The 19,393-nt window shown below is 42.8% G+C and overlaps 1 protein-coding gene across 1 annotated transcript in view; it reads left to right on the top strand.

Annotated features, from left to right (window-relative positions):
* camkvl (CaM kinase-like vesicle-associated, like) overlaps positions 1 to 19,126 on the top strand; it is a 37,065-nt gene extending 17,939 nt beyond the window's left edge. Inside the window, exons 2-11 of the mRNA XM_076741113.1 lie at positions 9,108 to 9,214; positions 10,378 to 10,509; positions 10,854 to 10,928; positions 11,791 to 11,929; positions 13,227 to 13,347; positions 14,018 to 14,093; positions 14,266 to 14,402; positions 14,708 to 14,786; positions 14,881 to 14,968; positions 16,563 to 19,126. Coding sequence (XP_076597228.1) covers positions 9,120 to 9,214; positions 10,378 to 10,509; positions 10,854 to 10,928; positions 11,791 to 11,929; positions 13,227 to 13,347; positions 14,018 to 14,093; positions 14,266 to 14,402; positions 14,708 to 14,786; positions 14,881 to 14,968; positions 16,563 to 18,041 — 2,421 coding nt within the window. The 5' untranslated portion in view covers positions 9,108 to 9,119 and the 3' untranslated portion in view covers positions 18,042 to 19,126. The remainder of the gene's footprint in view (positions 1 to 9,107; positions 9,215 to 10,377; positions 10,510 to 10,853; positions 10,929 to 11,790; positions 11,930 to 13,226; positions 13,348 to 14,017; positions 14,094 to 14,265; positions 14,403 to 14,707; positions 14,787 to 14,880; positions 14,969 to 16,562) is intronic.
* Positions 19,127 to 19,393: the final 267 nt, after the last annotated feature.

Here is a 19,393-nt window from a genome sequence, read left to right as displayed (position 1 = left end):
CAACTGGCTCCTTAACACTGCTTTCAAGCAGATGTGCTGTGGCTATTTTAATGTAAGGCTGACAAGCTGACAATTACACATGAGCATTTTCAAAAATCTGTTCTTCCCCCATCCTCGTTATAGCACAAAACAGGCAATTTCAAATCAACAAAGCCCACATGGCAAGGTATTTTCAGAAATCTTCATTTCCATGGATAGAAAATGGCAGCGTAGTAGGGATAGAGGGCCAAAATCAAGAGAGAATGGTGGTGTTTGCTAATTTTATCCACATTATTGGGAACAGTCAAAAAGACAAACTACCAATAAAAAAAAATCCCTCAAACAAAAACCTGGCTGCTGCAGGAGGCTGCACAGGTGCAACGCTGCCTCACGGGGTGGATAAGATCAGTTAAGCATTCACCAAAATGCAGAAAGCTGTGCTATTTCACACTTGGGGTTACACAAACTTGCAAACAATGGAGAGTATTGATTGTTAATTGTATTGAATTCACTGTTGCACACTGGCAGTATTTGCTGTATGTCCTTGCTCCACGCAGAGTCACACAATTCTCTGAAGGCACATGTGCTCACAGCTCAATAATGACTGGTGTTCATATCCGGGATGTGAGACAAAATCTGGGTGAGTCAAAGCATTAGGAGCACCTTTTGATATAATGCAATCCTGTGCAACAAAAATACGAAACTATGGCCTCAAAAGGAAGTTAAATCAACGCAGTCTAAAGACAAACTGAACACTAGAAGCTTCACAAACATGGGTTTTGGTGCAGGGCAATGATGATGTATGATGCATGCCATTCTACACAACAGCTTTTACTACACAGGATAGAAAGTATAAGACAGACAAGGCACGGCAACATGGAAACAATGCAAAACCACATAGAAGAGTCATTGAAAGGAGAGAGAGAGCTCGTGCTGTCGTTCATACATATTTCTACAGCATGTCTCATGAGACAGAGACGTCTAAAATGTGTAAATGCATGTATATGCTTTATGCAATAGACTTGCATAATATATTTATGATTGCTTTCCTTTTCTCCTCCCCATCTCTCTCTCTCTCTCTCTCTCTCTCTCTCTCTCTCCCTCTCTAGCGGAGCTCTGTTTCTCTGTTTTGATTTTACATCCAAATTCGAGAGGAAGAGCTCGTTATTGCCTCCGTCTGTGCAGTTTTGTACATATGAGCATACTATATCCAACTTATCTGCACGGTCTTAGATTTAGTCCAAAAGTTACTTAACACACACTCTCAAAAAGCGCACACTACCCACCATTCGGTCTGTGTATTGTATACATGCAGTGTGTATGTGTGTGCCTGCAGGTCTTGCCTCAGGCTATTCTGGTGTCAGAAAAGATCAAGCCCGCCAGCCAGACATTGCATCATTCTACGTAAGCTACAGACACACACACACACACACACACACATATACTTACATCCAAATAAAAAAGCTATTCTGTGGCCCTTCTCCCTGAGGACACACTTACTGTGCAAGGCCTGCACAGATCCACTCTCCTAATGAGGGGACAGGAAACAGAGGACACACAGGATGGGAGAGAGGGAGCAGAGAGAGTGAAAGGTGAGGAGGGAAGCATCTCTGACGATACCTTCAGGGTTCGCATTACTGCAGGAAAGAATGTAAATCTATGTAATGTCCTCTGAAGTGATGGACACACCAGTGTGCATGTGTGTGGGGTGTGTGTGTGTGTGTGTGTATGTGTGTGTGTGAGACTACATGAATTTGGTAGATTTTATATGTGTCTGCATCTGGAAATGGGTTTCTCTCTCTCTTCCTCTCTCTCGGCAGATGTGATAAATTTTCATTAGAGCGTTTCCTTATTAAGCCCGTTCCCAACCTTTGTGTATGCCTTGCAGTCTCACACACACACACACACACACACACTCACGCACACACAGATGAGAGCTGCTCTGTGAGCAATAAGGGTATTAGTGTTTATAACAAGCTTGTAGAATACCCCATTCCGGGAACTCAGAGGAAGAAGCAAATGTAATGGGTGTTGTCGCAACACACACACACACACACACACACACACACTAGTCATTACATGGTATCCACACATGTGCAACTCTTAACACTAAGGTTTGTGTGTCACAACAGTAATTCATTCCCCGTCTTTGTCACTCTTGTGTCCTGTAGTACACTTGATTTCAAGAAGCACAGTTGGCCTTTCATCTGCTTCTCCTCTTCATCTCTCTCAGCTCTTCTCTCCTGTGTACCCTGACACGTCCTCACAACTCTTATTTGCCCCACTTTCACGTCACGGCATCCTGATAAGGCCTGGGACCAACCTCAGGCGCCGCTCAATATCGAACACACACTCAACTCAGGCAATGAGCTCGGAAGGAGTCAATGGACTGATTTCTGTTTAAGGCTATTATATTTTTAATGGAAATGTGTTTTGTAGGCCAAAATGATATTAATGACAATATGAAAGTGCTTTCAGCTGTGTCTAGAATATTCATTGTGCTATTATTTTCTAATTACACTCGGTGCAATTCTTACATAAGGTTTTGAATCTAATGAAATTTTAAACCCTAGATGCTGGGTAGAAAGTCAGTTTTGGCCATGTTTTTTCTATGTAACTAAGTAATTTATGTGTGGTCTTGATTGATCAATAAGGAAATAAGGCTACAGCTGTCCTGTCTTGTTAAACACAGATGTAGAGATACACACGGATTTGCACACAAGAAACACAAATGATTATCAAGGTGACGGCAAATACATGTGCAAGTGTTCTTACTAATCTTATTAAAAGCGGGAAACTGGATGGTGGGCTTAATTACTCCAAAGAGGGATTTGGGGACATTACACTGAAGGTGCGTGTCCATGTGTGAGTGTCTCTGAAATGTATTTATTTAATTTATTTTGCTCATATACACACACTAAGGGGATAGTGCAGCTGGATAAGTGGTGGTAAAGTACAGGAATGGCAAACCTGTCCAGAATCTTCCTCTATGTTATTCCCATTAGTGTTAGTAGCAACAACATCAAGGGTTGCCACATCAGTCGTAACCCGTGATGCCCCCCCACCCCACCCCCACCCCCCATCTCGGTGAGGAATTGCCATGATTAAACCTCTCGGACTAGAGTTGCACTAAGACGACGTTGGGCGAGGGAAAACGATGAGATGAAAGCCACTCAGAGGCAAGGAAAGGTGCAAGAAGGACAACGAAAAAGAAAGGGGAGAAAGCAAGAGAGGCAGGGAAAGACAAAGAGGCTTTTAAGTGAAGCGATCCCGCTGTCTGGTTGAAAGGATAACATGTTATTCCTGTAGAATCGCACACCTGTGTCCATGCTGCCATGACACAGGCGGAGTGACACGTCAAACACTAATGAGGGACACATACATTATGTTCTGTATGCTCTTTGTCACGTGAGGACACTCGTATACTGAGGAGCACTGAGCTGTATGGTGTGTGTGCTTACATACTGTATGAATGCACATGCATGGTCTTTGTGGAGGCTGTGCAGTTGTGTGTAAGTGTGTGTCTGTGTGTGTACATGTTTATAACCTAGGTGGTTAGCACTCACATGGAGTCTGACATGCGAGGCCTGTCATCTCTTGTTCGCACAGGCGGAAGTAACCTGAGGTCCGTCACAGATCCTTTGCTGCTCTGACTCTTCTCCTGAGGCAAACATTGGCATACTTGTTAGTATATTTTTCACACACACACACACACACACACACACACACACACTCACACACTCACATGCGTACTGTTGTAGTTCATCTTATCATACCACGGATCTAGTGTCACCTCTTAACAAAGCCGATGCGGCATCATTTAATCACATTTTGCAGATATCAGGATTTGGGTCGTGGTGGTGCCGATAATGACAATGTTGTTGATTTATCGATGTGCATCGTCTGTGTGACAAGGACACACTGACGCACCTAACCACTTGACTGATAACACAGACAGACAGTGCAAAAACAGCTTCGCGCAGCAGTTGATGAAATATTTACTTTACATACTGTACATTTGCAATTATTCTCAGCTTTCTGTAATGGAGGCACATCAAAAGCCAAACTAGTCACGGCAGCTCGCCACACAGAACATATACTACTACTGTGATAGGCTTGCTTTTCCTCAGTATGTCATGCTGTTTGCATATTGTATTTAGCAATGAGCTGCAAAATGCACCATTATTCTCTGTTTTTTTTCCCTGTTGGACTGAGCATGGGCTTAATAGGGTAGGATGGCTAAAGAGATGAGTGCCAGTAAATAGCAGATTTTCTTAGAATAACCTTGACGCCGAGAACCTCTGAAACACTTCCCCTCTGAGCTGATAAAAAGATATTCTATTCCATTTGATTCATTTCTGAGCTTTGCTGCAGCCTAAACACAACACTTGTGAACAAGCACACAGACACACTCAGACACGGAGACATGCAGAGGCAATTTGATTTAAGGTGCTGGAGGTAAAGTGTGATGTCTCAGATAGCTCGATGTGCCTTCACACCTGAGTCTGCGTGTGCCCGTGTGCATTAATGGGCATGCGTTTCAAAGACATGGGGAAAATATGCTACAAATGAGAAAACTGTCAATAATTCTTCATTTTATATCCCGTGAGAGCATCTCCACATCCTTTTTCATAATGATGTAGGCAGACTTTTATTCAGATTGTATGAGTGAAGTGAGTCACGATCCATTTGATATTTCACAGCTTAATTTTGGTTTTGTCATGTCAAAGTGACCAGTTGTCTGGACCACTTTTGACAGTCAGCACTGTATGAGCAGGACTTGATTTTTAAGCATCCAGCGTTGCTCTTTTGATTGTACGTTCGTGATAAAAATATTCAACTGAAGGTGTCAATAATCTTGGATGATTTATTGACACACAGTGCAGTTTTTGGCATTTGAGCATGAGGTTATGGATGAGGTGAGTGTGCGCTCAACGATGGCTGTGTAAAACTGAAGTTGGAGGCTTTGTTTCACCATGAATCTTTTAAGCTGTCTGCGAAACAAACAGGGCTTATTTTGGTAATGTGGTCTGTATTGATGTGCAATTTCAGTGTGTTGCTCCCCTGAGACGTGTTTGGGAGTTTTGGGGAGATTGTCTGTGCCTGAAATCTATAATGAGTTCTTGTGTTTTAGATATGTTGAGCTGGAGGTTGTTATCAAGGCATCAAGTGACTTTTTGAGCGATCTGCTCACGGTCATGACAGTCTTCATATTTAAGAATGGTGACTGAGCTGCGGTGGGATGTGAAGGGGTTAAGGTAGAGGGAGAAGATGCTCTCGATCCAGTGGCATATGCAGGGGTCAATATTCATGTCCGCCAGTTTACAAAGAGATTGACCGGTTTTATTATATGGAAGGTCGAGCTGAAGCTGATGAATAGGATGCAGGCGTAGGTGTTAGGTGACTCTAGGTGTTGAAGTGTGTGGTGGAGGGCTAAGTTAACAGCATCCTCCAGACCTGCAAGCAAACAAGTAAGTATCCATCAGAGGGGCAGTGTTGGAATTGAGGTACCGACACAATCTCAGAAACACTGACTCATTTTTTAAACACTGAAGTTAGACGAACCCTCACTGCCTTTCAGAAAGCTCATTCGGCCTTGACAGTGACATAAACATGACCTTTAAATCTGAAATCCATAATGTTTACTTTTTTCAAAATATATTATTAATATCTCAATCTGGGTAACAGAGTATGGTGAAAGCACCCTTTACGTTTCATCCTGAAAGGATAGAATTGACAAAAAATGCCACATTTACCAGTTGGACATACTTCATCATTACAGAAAATAATATATAAACAGTCACATCACCTGATCAGTCAGTGACAGGTTCGCTATGTACATTGAGGATAAATTAAATATTCCAACAAACATGACAGTGGTTGCTCACTGCAGATCTTTTTTAAAATTGTGTTTGAAAACATTAGTAATTTCTGCCATCCAAATGTCAAATCTCCCAGAACACAGTGCCAAGTCGTGTTGATTCAAAGCAGCTGTGATCTGCTGTGTGATCAGTGTTGATGCTCATTTTATCTCTGATACTGTGCCACCTTCACTAGTCTAGCAGATATTCAGAATGTATGCTGTGAATTTGTTTTGAAGAGACTTTGCCCTGTCAGCATGCCTTCAAGTGCTTTTCTGACTTCGGGGACAGCCCTTCATACACTTATTAAAATGAGTCACACAATGCATTATCACACATAGCCTGTTGGCACATACCTGCATGCACCCACATGTGCTTACAGACACACACACACACACACATTCACCTGTGAAAACATTCACACGCACATAGTTGTGAAGCTGTGAGGTTGAGAGGTACTCTCAATCTGCCTCTGCAGTTCTGTGTTTTACACTTTGTTCTCATGTGCAGTATTTTCTCTATCCACCTTTTCACTTAGTCACAGTGTACCTTTCTCCTTGCCTTTCTGTTCCCATTGTTTCTCACCTCTTTCCTCATCGCCCATCTTTTCCACTCTTCCTTTATCATCTCTTTTCTTCTCATATCCTCCCATCTTGCCTCCTACTCTCCGCCAACTTCAAGGTTCATACTGACTCAGTATTCTGCAGGTATGGTGTTTTTGAGGCATCTGAGTTTTTAGGGTGAGAAACAATCACTAGTGACACAAGAGAAGGAGGACAAACATATATTTGTATATAAAAGAAAGGACAGACCATAAACTCATCTTCACACCTAAAACACACTGTTATCTGATATTCTTTATGAAAAGCATCCAGGGAATTAATAATAAAAAGAGAAGTAAGACTAAAGTTAAACCCATCCTGACTGTGGAGAAACGGGACGAAGGTTTGCCAAAAACATTGATGTTACTATAAAGACTTAAAGATACATGCAGTGACTTTATAATGGCTCCAGCAAAGCCCCAACATTGTTCCCAGGTCACTGCTGATGTTGTGAAAATCAACTGTGGCTTGTGGTGAGCTTTGAAACACCAACAGTGGGGGCACTCTCACAAAGTTGGGGAGTGTCTCTTTAAAGTTAGTGTGGTGGCCAGCAGGGATAGAGTTTTAGAGCAGGCAAAAAAAAATAAAAAACGTAGAGCCACAGTGCTCAAGTGGCAGCATCTTAAAAAGTTATTGGTGGGCGTATCTGCCGACCCTTGCTGATAAATGACATTTTGTGCTTGGCAGTTGTCACTATATTTCAGTCTGCACATGCTGTTCCCACAGGGATGGATGTGTTCCATTCACGTCACACCGGCCTTCACCTTCACTGTCCTGGACCTTGTTATGGGAATGTTGTTGTGCTTATATAATCTTCTGGTAAAACTAGGCCTTTTCAATCCACCACTAAATTCCCCACAGTCTCACTGGGGCATTACACTCACACAAGGACGCACATATGGACACACATGCACTCACTCACACACACGCACACACACACACGCACACACACACACACACACACACGCACACACACACACACACACACACCCTTCTGCTCAAACTCATATCTGCACACGTGACATATCTTCATCAACCTTTGCCCTTGCTCAGATCCGCACACGCTCATGCATGCATGCACATACACACACAGTGTATCCCAGCACTCTGGATTAGGGGGTGCAGATTAGAGATTAGGGCCAGCACTGGGATTACACAGTAGTCTGTTGCCCCTCCTCCACCATAGATCAGAAGCACCTCTGGCCCTATCACAGTGGTGATGCTACACACACACACAAACACACCCACACACACACACACACACACACACACACATAGAGAAAGAGAGTGAGGATTTTTACATCATTGATATTCATTCTTAATCCTAAATTAGTGCTGGCAAAATGCCGTTACCTCTGAGAATTCAATTGTCTTTTGATTCTTACTCCTCACATCATGTTCTCTACTTCTCTCAGTTCCTCTGTCTTCCTCTGAAGTCGTCTTCACGGCATTACTAACTGCCTCTAGCATTGCTCACATTAATCAAAGCTCCCTCTCAAATGTCCCATTCCCTCCTACCACATATTTCCTGACTTGGTCAATTCCATGGATATGTCTTGATTCTCCCAAGCCCCCACAGAGACAGAAGATAAACTGTAAGTAGGTATCTCTACTGAGGGAGAGTCCAACCAATAGAAACGAATCATCCAACAGGTTGAGTTTTGTCAGGTATTTAGGACAGGAGATAGGATCTTGAGGATAGATGGCTGAACCTTCTCAGGGAATCTGTCTCCTACAGTAGATGGAGTGTTAAAGGATGTGGGTGAGGATTGCCTGAGGACTGTGGTGAGATGGTATATCGATTGCTGATTCACTATCTAGATCCTTGATTTTCTACCTGGGCGTTTGGGACCTCCTGTGGGGTCACAAGTTATTTTAGGGTGGATATGATAAGAAGAATGTGCTGGTGAAACACACACATATATATATAGTATACATACTGTACGTAATCATTGGAATGGACTTTTTTTTTTTTTTTGCTTATGAAGTGCATTTTCAGGCACAGTGCTAACAGAGTTATAGTGAAAAGAGGAATTAAAAGTCATTCTGAGTGAGCAAGTTTAAAACCACTGATCTAGATCAGAAGACAAATCCAAGTTTACACACACACACAGACACACACACACACAAACTCCAAACAAAAAACAAATTTTCCTGTCATTAATATCCAGTGCTGTCAGTGTTACACAGGGTCACCAGTGATTGCTGAAGAAGCCAGCTGCTTTTGGGACACAGGGACGCTGCCCTTTATAAATAAAGTTTAACTTGAACTTGACAGACGTTGCACAGAATCTGCAGACTTTAGCAGAGTTGAGAGAAGCTTAGTGGGTAGCTTAGTATCTGTTGACAAGGCTGGCACGCAACCAGGCTGCCAGAAGTGTTAGAATCCAGATTTGTTCAGAAGTTGACTTGGCTGTATCTGTGGTTCTTCAATGTACTGTATATTTTCATGGCTAATAGTAACGGCACTCCTGGTGTATTTCACTCTAACCATTGGAAGCTTTCGTAATGTTTCATCAGTACCTCTCCTCTTTAACATGCTTGCCCGTGCTGCTCTGCAATCCCTTTATCTGTCTGTTACCTAAAGGTGTCATCAAATTATTGTAAGCTTCACTTCAGCCCTTTGTAGAGCAATGACTGAAATGTCTTTTTCTTTATTTCGTAGGTGAATGCCGTCATGCCATTTGGGTGCCTTGCCCTGCGAGATGGGCGGACTTACGATAGCTTGTCTGATGTCACAGACAAGTACGAGATTGGACAGGTCCTACGAGCGTAAGTACCATAAAGCTCTATTGTCTTTCTCCTCGCCCATGTAGAATTCATGGGCTCAATCCAGTATTCCCAAATAATCTTTCATCTTTATTCTTTTCATGAATTATTTCAAATTGAATTGGATACATTTCCCCTGCAGATTTGGTTTGGCATATCAAACGCTCTCACTGAAGGAGTGACAGAAGGTAATAGCATGAGGCTCGTGCGTAACAGACTAAAGAGACACATTTTTCAAATTTTAGCCAACCAATTGTCTGTATATTTTTTTTTAGCAGTTCATGAAACACACTGTTGGAAGTCTTTTATTTTAATTTTTTTTAGGCAGTTTGAATATTGTGTCACGCCTGAGAAGAATCTTTTGGACATATTTTCAAAGAGCTGTGAAAATCACTCTTGCTCTTGATTGGCCGGGTACTGGCTGTTTTCTTCCCCTGAACACCTCTCCTTGACACATTGAAGGCACACACACACACACACGTGCGCGCGCACACACACACACACACACACACACACACACACACACACTCACACACACACACACACACACGCCAATCAGTGTAAGAAGCCATATGGCAACATCAGCATCTGGCCTGAGAGATTTCTGCTCATCTTTTATATAACACACACACGCACACACATTAAGTCAGAATTAAGTGCACACATTTGCTGGATATGTGCTCATCCTTATTTTATGAAAAACCAAGGAAGATAGAGATGGCAAGGCTGTGTTGAAGCTAAAATATGTGCTCATTGCTTTGTTTTCTAGTAAAGAAATTTTCTGATAATAATATTTATTGGGCAGTAAAGATATTATGTGAGACATAGGTTAATTTTTAATTTTGCATCACACAGCTTCTCAAAAAATCCATTTGGGTGAAGTGCCCTATGCCTCAAAGGCTTAAATCCAGATGATACCCAGTGGATGGCAGCAATCGACCCATTTCCTGACCCTTTTATTTTACCCAACGACTCTCCCTCCAATTAAATTCTTTCACTGTATTTCACCAAAACAGCCAGTGCACTTTGTCTCCCTGATTTGAATCTCATGCTGTGTCTCTCCAAAGCATCTACTCTTCTTTTATGCTTTAACATTATATTTACCTTTTCTGCCTTTCTCTGTCTGTCTGTCTTTTTTTTTTGTTGTTGTTGTTGTTCTTGCGTAGGAAGGAGTTCTGCGAGCTGTGCCTGGCCAAGGACAGACAGACAGACAAGGTGTTTGTCTGCAAGAAATTCCTCAAGAAAGACGGCAGGAAAGTCCGCAAGGCTGCCAAGAACGAAATCATGATCCTGAAATTGTACGCAGTCAGTCTGTGGACAGATGGATGTATGATTGAGGGGTGGAGAGAGGGAGGGGGGAGGGGAGAATGAGCGAATGTTTCCTTATTTGAAATTTCTGTTCATATTTCCAGTCACACGATCCATGTAGTAACCCTCGATAATTATGTAAGCTCAAGTGTTTGTAACTTCTGCTTTGCACTGTTTTTGAAGTATCCACCCAGCTAAAGAGATTTGCAACCACATAATCTTCTTTCTGCATAAGACTATTCAAAAGCCAGCGAATGGTTAGCATCTTTCACGTTCATGTGTGACCCTTCACTTTCGTGAGGTTACAGTCTGTGAATCCTTTGTGCGGTTCCAGGGTCAACCACCCAAACATCCTTCAGCTGATAGACACATTCGAGACCCGGAAAGAGTACTTCATCATCCAGGAACTGTATGTGTTTCTTGTACTGTTTCACTATTTATCTTTCTTGGGTAAGCATTCATGACTATGTGTGTTTTAGAGTGTGTGTGTCTTAATCGTGCATGTGCCTCCATGTACCATAGCACACACAAATCCATCAGTTGGAGGGTAGGGGTTGAGTCTGCTGTCTTATTACTGTGTGCTCTGTTGCTCCCCTTAGCAACAAAGGAAGGTGTTAGATTTTATGAGATATTTGCTCTTAGTAACACTCCACATTACTCAGTGCTCCTGAAACTCTGCTATGCCATAATAGGGTCTCTGCAGAGAGCTCGGGATCGATACGCCAGAGCGGGCCCACTCCGCGTCATTTGTGACAAGTGCAGTTTCAACATTTGTAACTTTATTTCAAAGCAGTAACATTGATTGAAGCTGGGAGGACAAAGTGTTTCCCTTCTGATGCTGAAATAAAGAGAGACAAACTGCACTCAGAGCAGCTGCAGTCATCAGTGTGTGTGCATCAGTCTGTTTGTGTGTTGGTGTCTGTTTGTAGCTCACTTTTTTGGCCAAGCAATAGTCCTTCTGCTGAGGGCGATGCGTGATGATCACCCGTCATCATTTATACACTTTCCAGAGTTAACCAAGTCTTTTAGAGTAATGACCAATACTCTAATTTTAATTGCTCAGCAGTGCTTGCTTTAGGCACATAGAAGCAGATTGCTTTACTAATGGACAAGAAGAGCGCAGGGCTTTTGATAATTGTGTTACCGAAAGCTCACAGAATTATTGTGTTGCAACAGGTGGTAAACAGTCTCATCAACTAACATTAGTTTTTATTAGTATGTTTGGTGATGTATGTGCTGATGTTTTTGTTTGTGTGTTTGAATGGATGCAGTGCCACAGGAGGTGATGTATTCGACTGGATTCTGGACCAAGGGAATTACACAGAAAGAGACGCCTCCAATGTCATCAGACAAGTCCTGGAGGCTGTGGCGTACTTACACTCCCTCAATATAGTTCACAGGAACCTAAAGGTACACTCTCTTACTTCCTCTCCTCACATTATGCCATGGTGTGTGTGTGTGTGTGTGTGTGTGTGTGTGTGTGTGTGTGTGTGTCCCATAAACAGATTTAAAAAAAAAAAAAAACAGGTGACGTACTTCTCAAAATACCGTAAGATTGATAAGAAAAAGATTTATAGAGTTGGAGTAGAGTTTATCTTGGCTGTGTTTGCTGCCACACCCCAGAAAGCAATTTCCAGTATATGTCCAGAAGAATCTCTACGGACACATAAAAGCATTGCACTCGCTGCCATCTTAGTTAATGACTCGACATTTGATAATATATTTAACAAGGGAGTAAACACTGTCTTTATGGCTTAATGCAGTCTCTAGTGATACGCACACTCATATGCAGGCAGATTCATATCTTTAGCCCTCCTTATCAACTCATGAGGATGGAATTACAGCATCTCTTGGGCTTCAGACTCCCCCTACTGGTAGAAGCTGCAATTATTTTCCAGTCTTTATGGTCAGGACCTTTATATTCTGTGCACCCATGAAACTGAATTAAAATTACATTTCAGGTCAGTACAGAAATAACGTTTCATGAATACTTCCTTGAATCAAGTCGGTGTGTTTCTGGTCATTCTCTTGCCTTCTTCTTCAGTACCTTCATTGTTAAGAACTGACATCAGATTATTTTTAAGACATCTAACAGTTTTACCACTGTAAGGATTAAACTGATGATCCATAACTTCTTGCTGTCAGTTTCACAGACTTGAACATAAAATAGAACAAAATTCATATGTAGCACATGTGCTAAAATGCCTCACACAGGCTCCCGTAAAAACAATGTTTGTAAGTGACAGCATAATAAAACCTGCTATACATCCAGCCATCATCCTCCCACCCAGTCACCAATGGTTTTAACAGCATCAGCATCCACCAGTGTTATATGGAAGACCCCTGACTTATTTTGAGCATTCAGCACTTTTTTGTTATGGAACACCATTGATCTCACTGGCCACTTAACCCGTAAGTTAATGTGGTGCAGTCTGTGCTTGTCACCTGTCAAGAGTCTGCCAAGTAATAAAAGAAAAGGTAATTGCTCACTCTACCATGGTGTTGCAGAGGAATTTTCCACATGCCCCAAACTGGTTGAACAGCCAAAGGATGTGGCATCATCGCTGAGATTTCTTTTCAGCCTGCAGGGGTGTTAATTGAATTTCCACTGGTATCAATTCCCATGTATTCCCATGGCAGTCTGAATGGGACTTCAGTCTGTGTGTATTTGTACAAGAGCACTTATTATTTCCTTTATTTTGTTTAGCTGGAAAACCTGATGTACTACACAGAAAACAACCACAACAAAGTAGTTCTGCGAGATTTCTACCTGTCCAGGTTTGAGAACGGGCCCATCACAGAACCTTGTGGAACACCAGAATACCTGGGTAGGATACTCTATCACTATCTGTGGTTCTGTATTTTTTGTATATATCTTTACTTCTCCGTTTTTCTCAGTCTCTTGTCCACTTCCATGGCCTTCCATCAGCTGTACCCTCTGTTGTGAATATAGGCCTGTACTTTACCTTTCTGAGTTCTTTACAGCATTCTACCTTTGGAGATCATAATCTCTCAAAGGTAAACTCTTACGGTGAAAAACCAACATGAAATCCAGTGAAACACATACGCAGAATTGACAGCATCTAACTCTCGCCCTCCTCCTCCCACTCCTCCTTTCTTTTCATATCCTCTGATCTCCTGTGCACTGTCTCATTCCTCTCTCTGCGGTTCATGCGAGGGCAACTTGGAGTGCAGAACTATGCTTTGGCCTGGTTCTCTCCAGTGAAAGGTCAGGACAGTTATTCATAATGCTGAGCGGAGTAATTAGACAAATAAATAAGGAAAGGGAACAGAGGCCCTGATGGGAAAGGAATGAGAGAAGGAGAGAGTGCAAAAGGGAGCTCTTGTCTGTGCAGGGTAGAATTATGAATTATGTGGTGTGATGGTTTATAAATGAAAACTGAGACCATTTGAATCTCTCTCTCTCTCTCTCTCTCTCTCTCTCTCTCTCTCTCTCTCTCTCTCTCTATGCCTACACTTCTCTTTGCTGTCCCTCAGCTCCTGAAGTGGTGGCTCGTCACCGATACGGTCGTCCTGTGGACTGCTGGGCTGTGGGTGTCATTATGTTTATACTGTGAGTCTTCATCAGCTATAAGCAAAGATGTAATTCAACAAGTGGGACAGTACAAGCTGAACTGCAGATGAATTCATTGTTTCATTGATAACAGACATTTTCATTATGTGTTTGTTGTATTTAAAATAACTTCCTATCCTTTGTCTCTTTATGTATGTTCCCCTTGTTGCAGCCTGTCAGGGAACCCTCCCTTTTATGATGAGACAGAGGAGGAGAACACAGATCTACATAATCGCATCATCTTTTGTCGCATTGTTGCTGGTGACTTTGAGTTTGATTCTCCATACTGGGATGACATTTCACCTGCAGGTGCATAGCTCCACCACACGATGGCAATAAATACCCAGTTGTTAGCATTGGATGTGCTGGTACTCAGAAAATAAGTCTACTATGTGCTCTGTAGCCTAAATTTAAACTAAAGCATTAAGTAAAATGTCACATAGCTCAAAATTCCCATATTGTGTCTCACCCTTCACAACCAAATGTTTAGTTATCTTTAAGAAGAAGAAACTTAGGTTCTCCATTTTATAAAAAGACAACCTATTCATATTTGTTCTAAATTCTTATCATAGATGATGCCACTTCAATTGATCTTTTGTCTGTTTCTCTCTCAGCTAAGGAGCTCGTCTGTAGACTCATGGACGTGGACCAGATGCTGAGAATCACTGCGCAGGATGCACTTTGGCATGAATGGTAATTGTGTGCACATAACCACAAGAGCACAAACATTTTGGCACACGTCAACAGAGTTTGCACCCACTTGTAATCTGTCTGTCACCTATGCCAGGATTGCAGGAAATGGTGCGTCAGAAAAGAACCTCAAGGATGGTGTGTGCGCCCAGTTTGAGAAGAACTTTGCAAAGGCCAAATGGCGGGTATGAATTCACTCTCACTCTCTTTCTGTTGCAGTAAATGAAGTTGATGATAATATAGCCAAATAAGCAGCAAAGGAAAATCACAAGAAACAGGATGAAGGCTAATAATAGAGATGACTACAGTGAATAATACACCAGTGATTATGAATAATAAGATGCTCACACATTATACACTTTTAGCTCTGAAAAAACTCTGCAGAAGTATTTTTAAATTTGCAAATGATGTGGCGATGGTCATAAGGATGTCCTGGAGTTGTGAATGCAGAAGACCAAGAAGGAAGAATTCGAGATGGCAGTGCCTACATCATAAGTAACAGTTATAACCCTCTTCTCTCTTTCCCCATGTGGTACCCAGGAGTTGAAGGTATTGTAGTTCATTATGAGGGAGAGTGGAAGGACAGAGCATGGGCTGAAACTCACCTTCAGTCTGGCATGATTTAAAAACAAAACATCTCTCTAATGAGTATCCTCATGAATTCAAAAGAGGTTTCTCCAAGTAGATTTGTCTATAAAAACCAATCAATGAGAAAACGCTACCAGTTGAAGCTCAGTCAGCCTTGAGATGTATTGATCATGTTTGGACCGGTGAAATTCTTCTCATAAGCTCTGTTCCTGCCCACTGTCACTCTGACTGTCCCAGAAGAGATCCATCCACTCTGCCCCACTTTTCTTCATTGGATTAGACCCAGATGTTCAAAGTGGCCCACTCTGCTCCTTTCTTACTCCTCATCTGCACTAGTCTATGAAACCAGATTGGTAAAAACAAGATAATGATCAGTAACAGGGAAGAAGGTTTACTCATTGCTTGTCTAGTTTTTATATTTGTGTAGATAAGGAGAGGGAGAAATGGAAAGGATACAAGGGATATAGGCCACTGTGGACTGTTGAACTGCAGTGATTTGAACTGTCAGGCCCTCTGTCATTCCTCTTACGTGAATCCTGGCTCATCTCCCCATACTGGTTTCAATGTTACATTCAAGTCATACTTGAGGCTACTGTATACTGAAGCTGCTCAGTCGAGCCATATTGTATTCAGTTACATTTCTATGTCCAAATGGCTTTTCACTTCCAGAGAATCAATTCCCTGGTTTAGAAACAACTTCTAAGCTCACGCATTTTCCCTACCTGCTTTGGTGTTTGCAGATCTTAAGGAGTCAGATGGGTGTAAGAATGAAAGAGAAGGAGATTTACACTTATCTGGGCTCTTGCCTTTTCCAGTCAACAAGCAGTCAAGGAGTGGTTTGTGGAGAGTGAGTCTTGAGATTGATTTAAACCAGGGTACAGTATGTCATAGCCTCCTGGAAGTAAACCACTGGCACTAATCTTACTGCACTGTTCACTTCACATAAATCGCATCTCTGCGCTTAGTTAGATGATGCTTAATCACGGTGCCTTGACAGGCTTTTTGTCAAGTGCTTGTCTTCAAAGCTTATTTTTTATGCTTTGCCATAACCAACTGTAGTGTCAGAGTTTGTTTTCTTTTAGGGATACAAGTCAATAGGTGTGTTAATGGAAAAAGCAATATACTGTAAATCTAATTCTGTTTACACTGCTATCCTTCTCTCCTTTTTCTTCTCCTCTGTCTGTTTTGCAGAAAGCGATCCGTGTCACCACCTTCATGCAACGCTTGAAGAATTCAGAGGCACTGATTGACAGTTCAGCCGAGGTTCAGGGCAGTGAAGAGGCAGGAGATGGTGAAGGAGGTGTATCCCAGGGGACAAGTGATGAGGGAGACAAAGGGACGAGTGATGGAGGGGTGACGTCCAGTAGTGTGTCTTTAGAGGTCACTGTTGAAAGCACACCACCAGGTATGGATCAGGATGAGGGAAGGGGTAAGGTCAGAGAAAAACAGGATGTGGTAAAGATGAGCATAGGCCCATCTGTAGGAACTTCCCCATCAGATATTCAAGAGTCTCTCTGTCAGCACAGAGTCGCACAGGACCAGCCTGATAAGGTTGGTGCAAAGAAAGCACCAGGTGAAGCAACCAGGAAAATGGCTGCCAATTTGGGTCAAAATAAAGTTGCTCCAGAATGCAAACCATCCCCTGTGATGACGGCTGACCAGTCCAAGCTGTCAGATGGTTTTTCAGGCAGTAGCCTTGACAAAAAATGCACATCGACCTCCCCTGATCCCAGCAGCAAACGTAAGATGGCTGCAACGCTCCATGGGCCTCCAACCACAGGCTCTGCTGGTGCAACAGCCTCACCAGAGAAGAGGCCAGCCATGCAGAGGGAGCAGAAGGATGAGACTGATGGTAGCTGGTGTCAGACACAAGTACCTGAGGCAGTGGCTGAGAGGTCAGTGGCAGCATCAGTCACTCCAGCAATAGGGCCAGGAGCTGGGGTGGATGTAGGACTAGGAGTTAGGTTAAGGGGTGATGCTAGCCCTGTGGGTAGAAGGGATAGAGATGCCAGGAGAACCGACAGACACAGCGCTGAGTTTAGCATAGCAAGGGCAGGTCCTGCAACAGGACAGGGTTGTTATGCAGTAGGCAGTTCTGCTAGTTTGGGCCGTCATGCCACACCGTACAACCCAGACATTGGGACTGTAGGGATGGGGATAGCAGGGACGTATGGGAGTCCATACAGCTCCCTATATACAACTGGAGCGGTGGGGATGTACGGGACTGGGCTACAGCATGGAGGAGGTGGAGGCAGCACTACGAGCGACTGGCAAATGGACAGTGTGATCGAGCAGATAGAAAAACAAATGGCTGCCGTGCTGGAGAAGATTGAGGGAGACATGCCCTCGCTGCTAGAGCAAATCAGTGACTGCCCCGCTGAACCACCGCGTGCCCGGAGCACACATGCATCACCTGCCACCTCCCGCGCACGCTCCTCTCAACACCCCTCAGCTGGGACCTCGGCCACTCCTCCACCGCTTCCAACCTCTCCCAGGCCTGCGCTACCATCTCTCCCTCGCCTTACTATCCCTCCTCCCTCATATCCCCCACCCTCCCCACCCACGCAATCCTCACCCCAGGCTGCAGGAGAGCAGGAGGACAGGGATGGACAGAGGGATCCTGCCCGTTCCAGCCAGTCCCCCAGAGCTGGGATGGGCAGGGGCCTATGAAGCAGGTTGCATGATGCAATACACAACACCCAAACATCGGATTTATAGTTTAAACTGGAGGGTTTAAAGACTCTGTATCACCCAGAAGCATCATCCACTTGCTCTGTGGCTGTGCGTTCATATTGAGAATACTGGAAAAGAGAAATCTCCTTTTGGCATTCAAATACTCTCATGACTAGAGTTTATTGAGAGTAGTGTACTGTACCTCTCTCTCGAAAAAATTTTTTGGATTGCAAGTCCAGATTGTATGCATGAATGCTCACCACACAACCTCCTCATACTGGAATCAAGTACTCAGCACAGTTTGCAAATTATGAATCTACACAAGCTAACTGTCAGCTATTAGTGAGAGTTAGTACCCAAGGAAATGTTCTGATTTGCATTATTCCCTACAAACTGTAAATACACACAAAGACCTGGGTTGCTCTACTCCCATGCTGTGTGATTCCTCATATCCAAACAGGCGTTTACTTTTTTCAAATCGTCCCATTGCATTATTTTTCATTCCTTTTAATTTATGTAGCTATTCATTCTATAGTGAGGCTGCAAGATCGTGAGCTTGCGGTCACACAGTTGTAAAGAAATATGCCAAATGGAGCTGATGAAGCCTTTCCATTGGCCGCTGGAGATTGAGACTTGTTTTATTATTTGATGTATTTAAACTTGAACTGTCACTAAATGCTCCACACCTGTTAAAGGGCTGGGGAAAAATCTTTAGACGCAAGATACTGTATAAAGGCTTTGCAGTAAAACACACACACACACACACACACACACACACACACACACACAATTTTCCTCTTCTTTTTTCAAAGAAGAAGTTTTTCCCAGAAAGTTTGTTTTCATTTTTCTCCAGTTTTGTGGACACAATCATTTGGTAGGCTGCTGTTTATTGGACAGGGCTGTCTAAATTTTCTCCTTTTTATCATGTATAAAAGCCTTTATGAATTCCATTCTGCTTTTGGATATACTGGTATCTAATACCAGGTTCTGTGCTTTTTTCCTGAACAAGTCTATACATCCACTATTCTGTCCCTATGTAACTTGTGCTGTTTGCAAGTCTTTCAATAAAAGTACAAAATCTAGCTTGATCATGAGTTGTTTCATTTATTTAAATCACACTTGAAACTTTAAAACTGTTTATCTTCGGTGTAAATTAAATTACAACTCTACTTATCCAATGCTAGGGTTTAAACAATCCTCATCCAATGATTTCTCACAAAGGCTCTAGATTAGGACGTCATGCCTACAAGTACCATCTGGCCTTGCGTGAACATCGGATCAGTCTATCCTTGAGAAGGCGCAGGGGTGTAAAACGTATTTGGGGTTCTTAACAGTTAACATGCGATAAA

Source organism: Chaetodon auriga, chromosome 10, assembly GCF_051107435.1.
Source record: "Chaetodon auriga isolate fChaAug3 chromosome 10, fChaAug3.hap1, whole genome shotgun sequence".
NCBI classification, from domain to species: Eukaryota; Metazoa; Chordata; class Actinopteri; order Chaetodontiformes; family Chaetodontidae; genus Chaetodon; species Chaetodon auriga.
The sequence above is the reverse complement of the archived record's forward strand: the minus strand, read 5'-3'. Positions and strand labels throughout refer to the sequence as shown.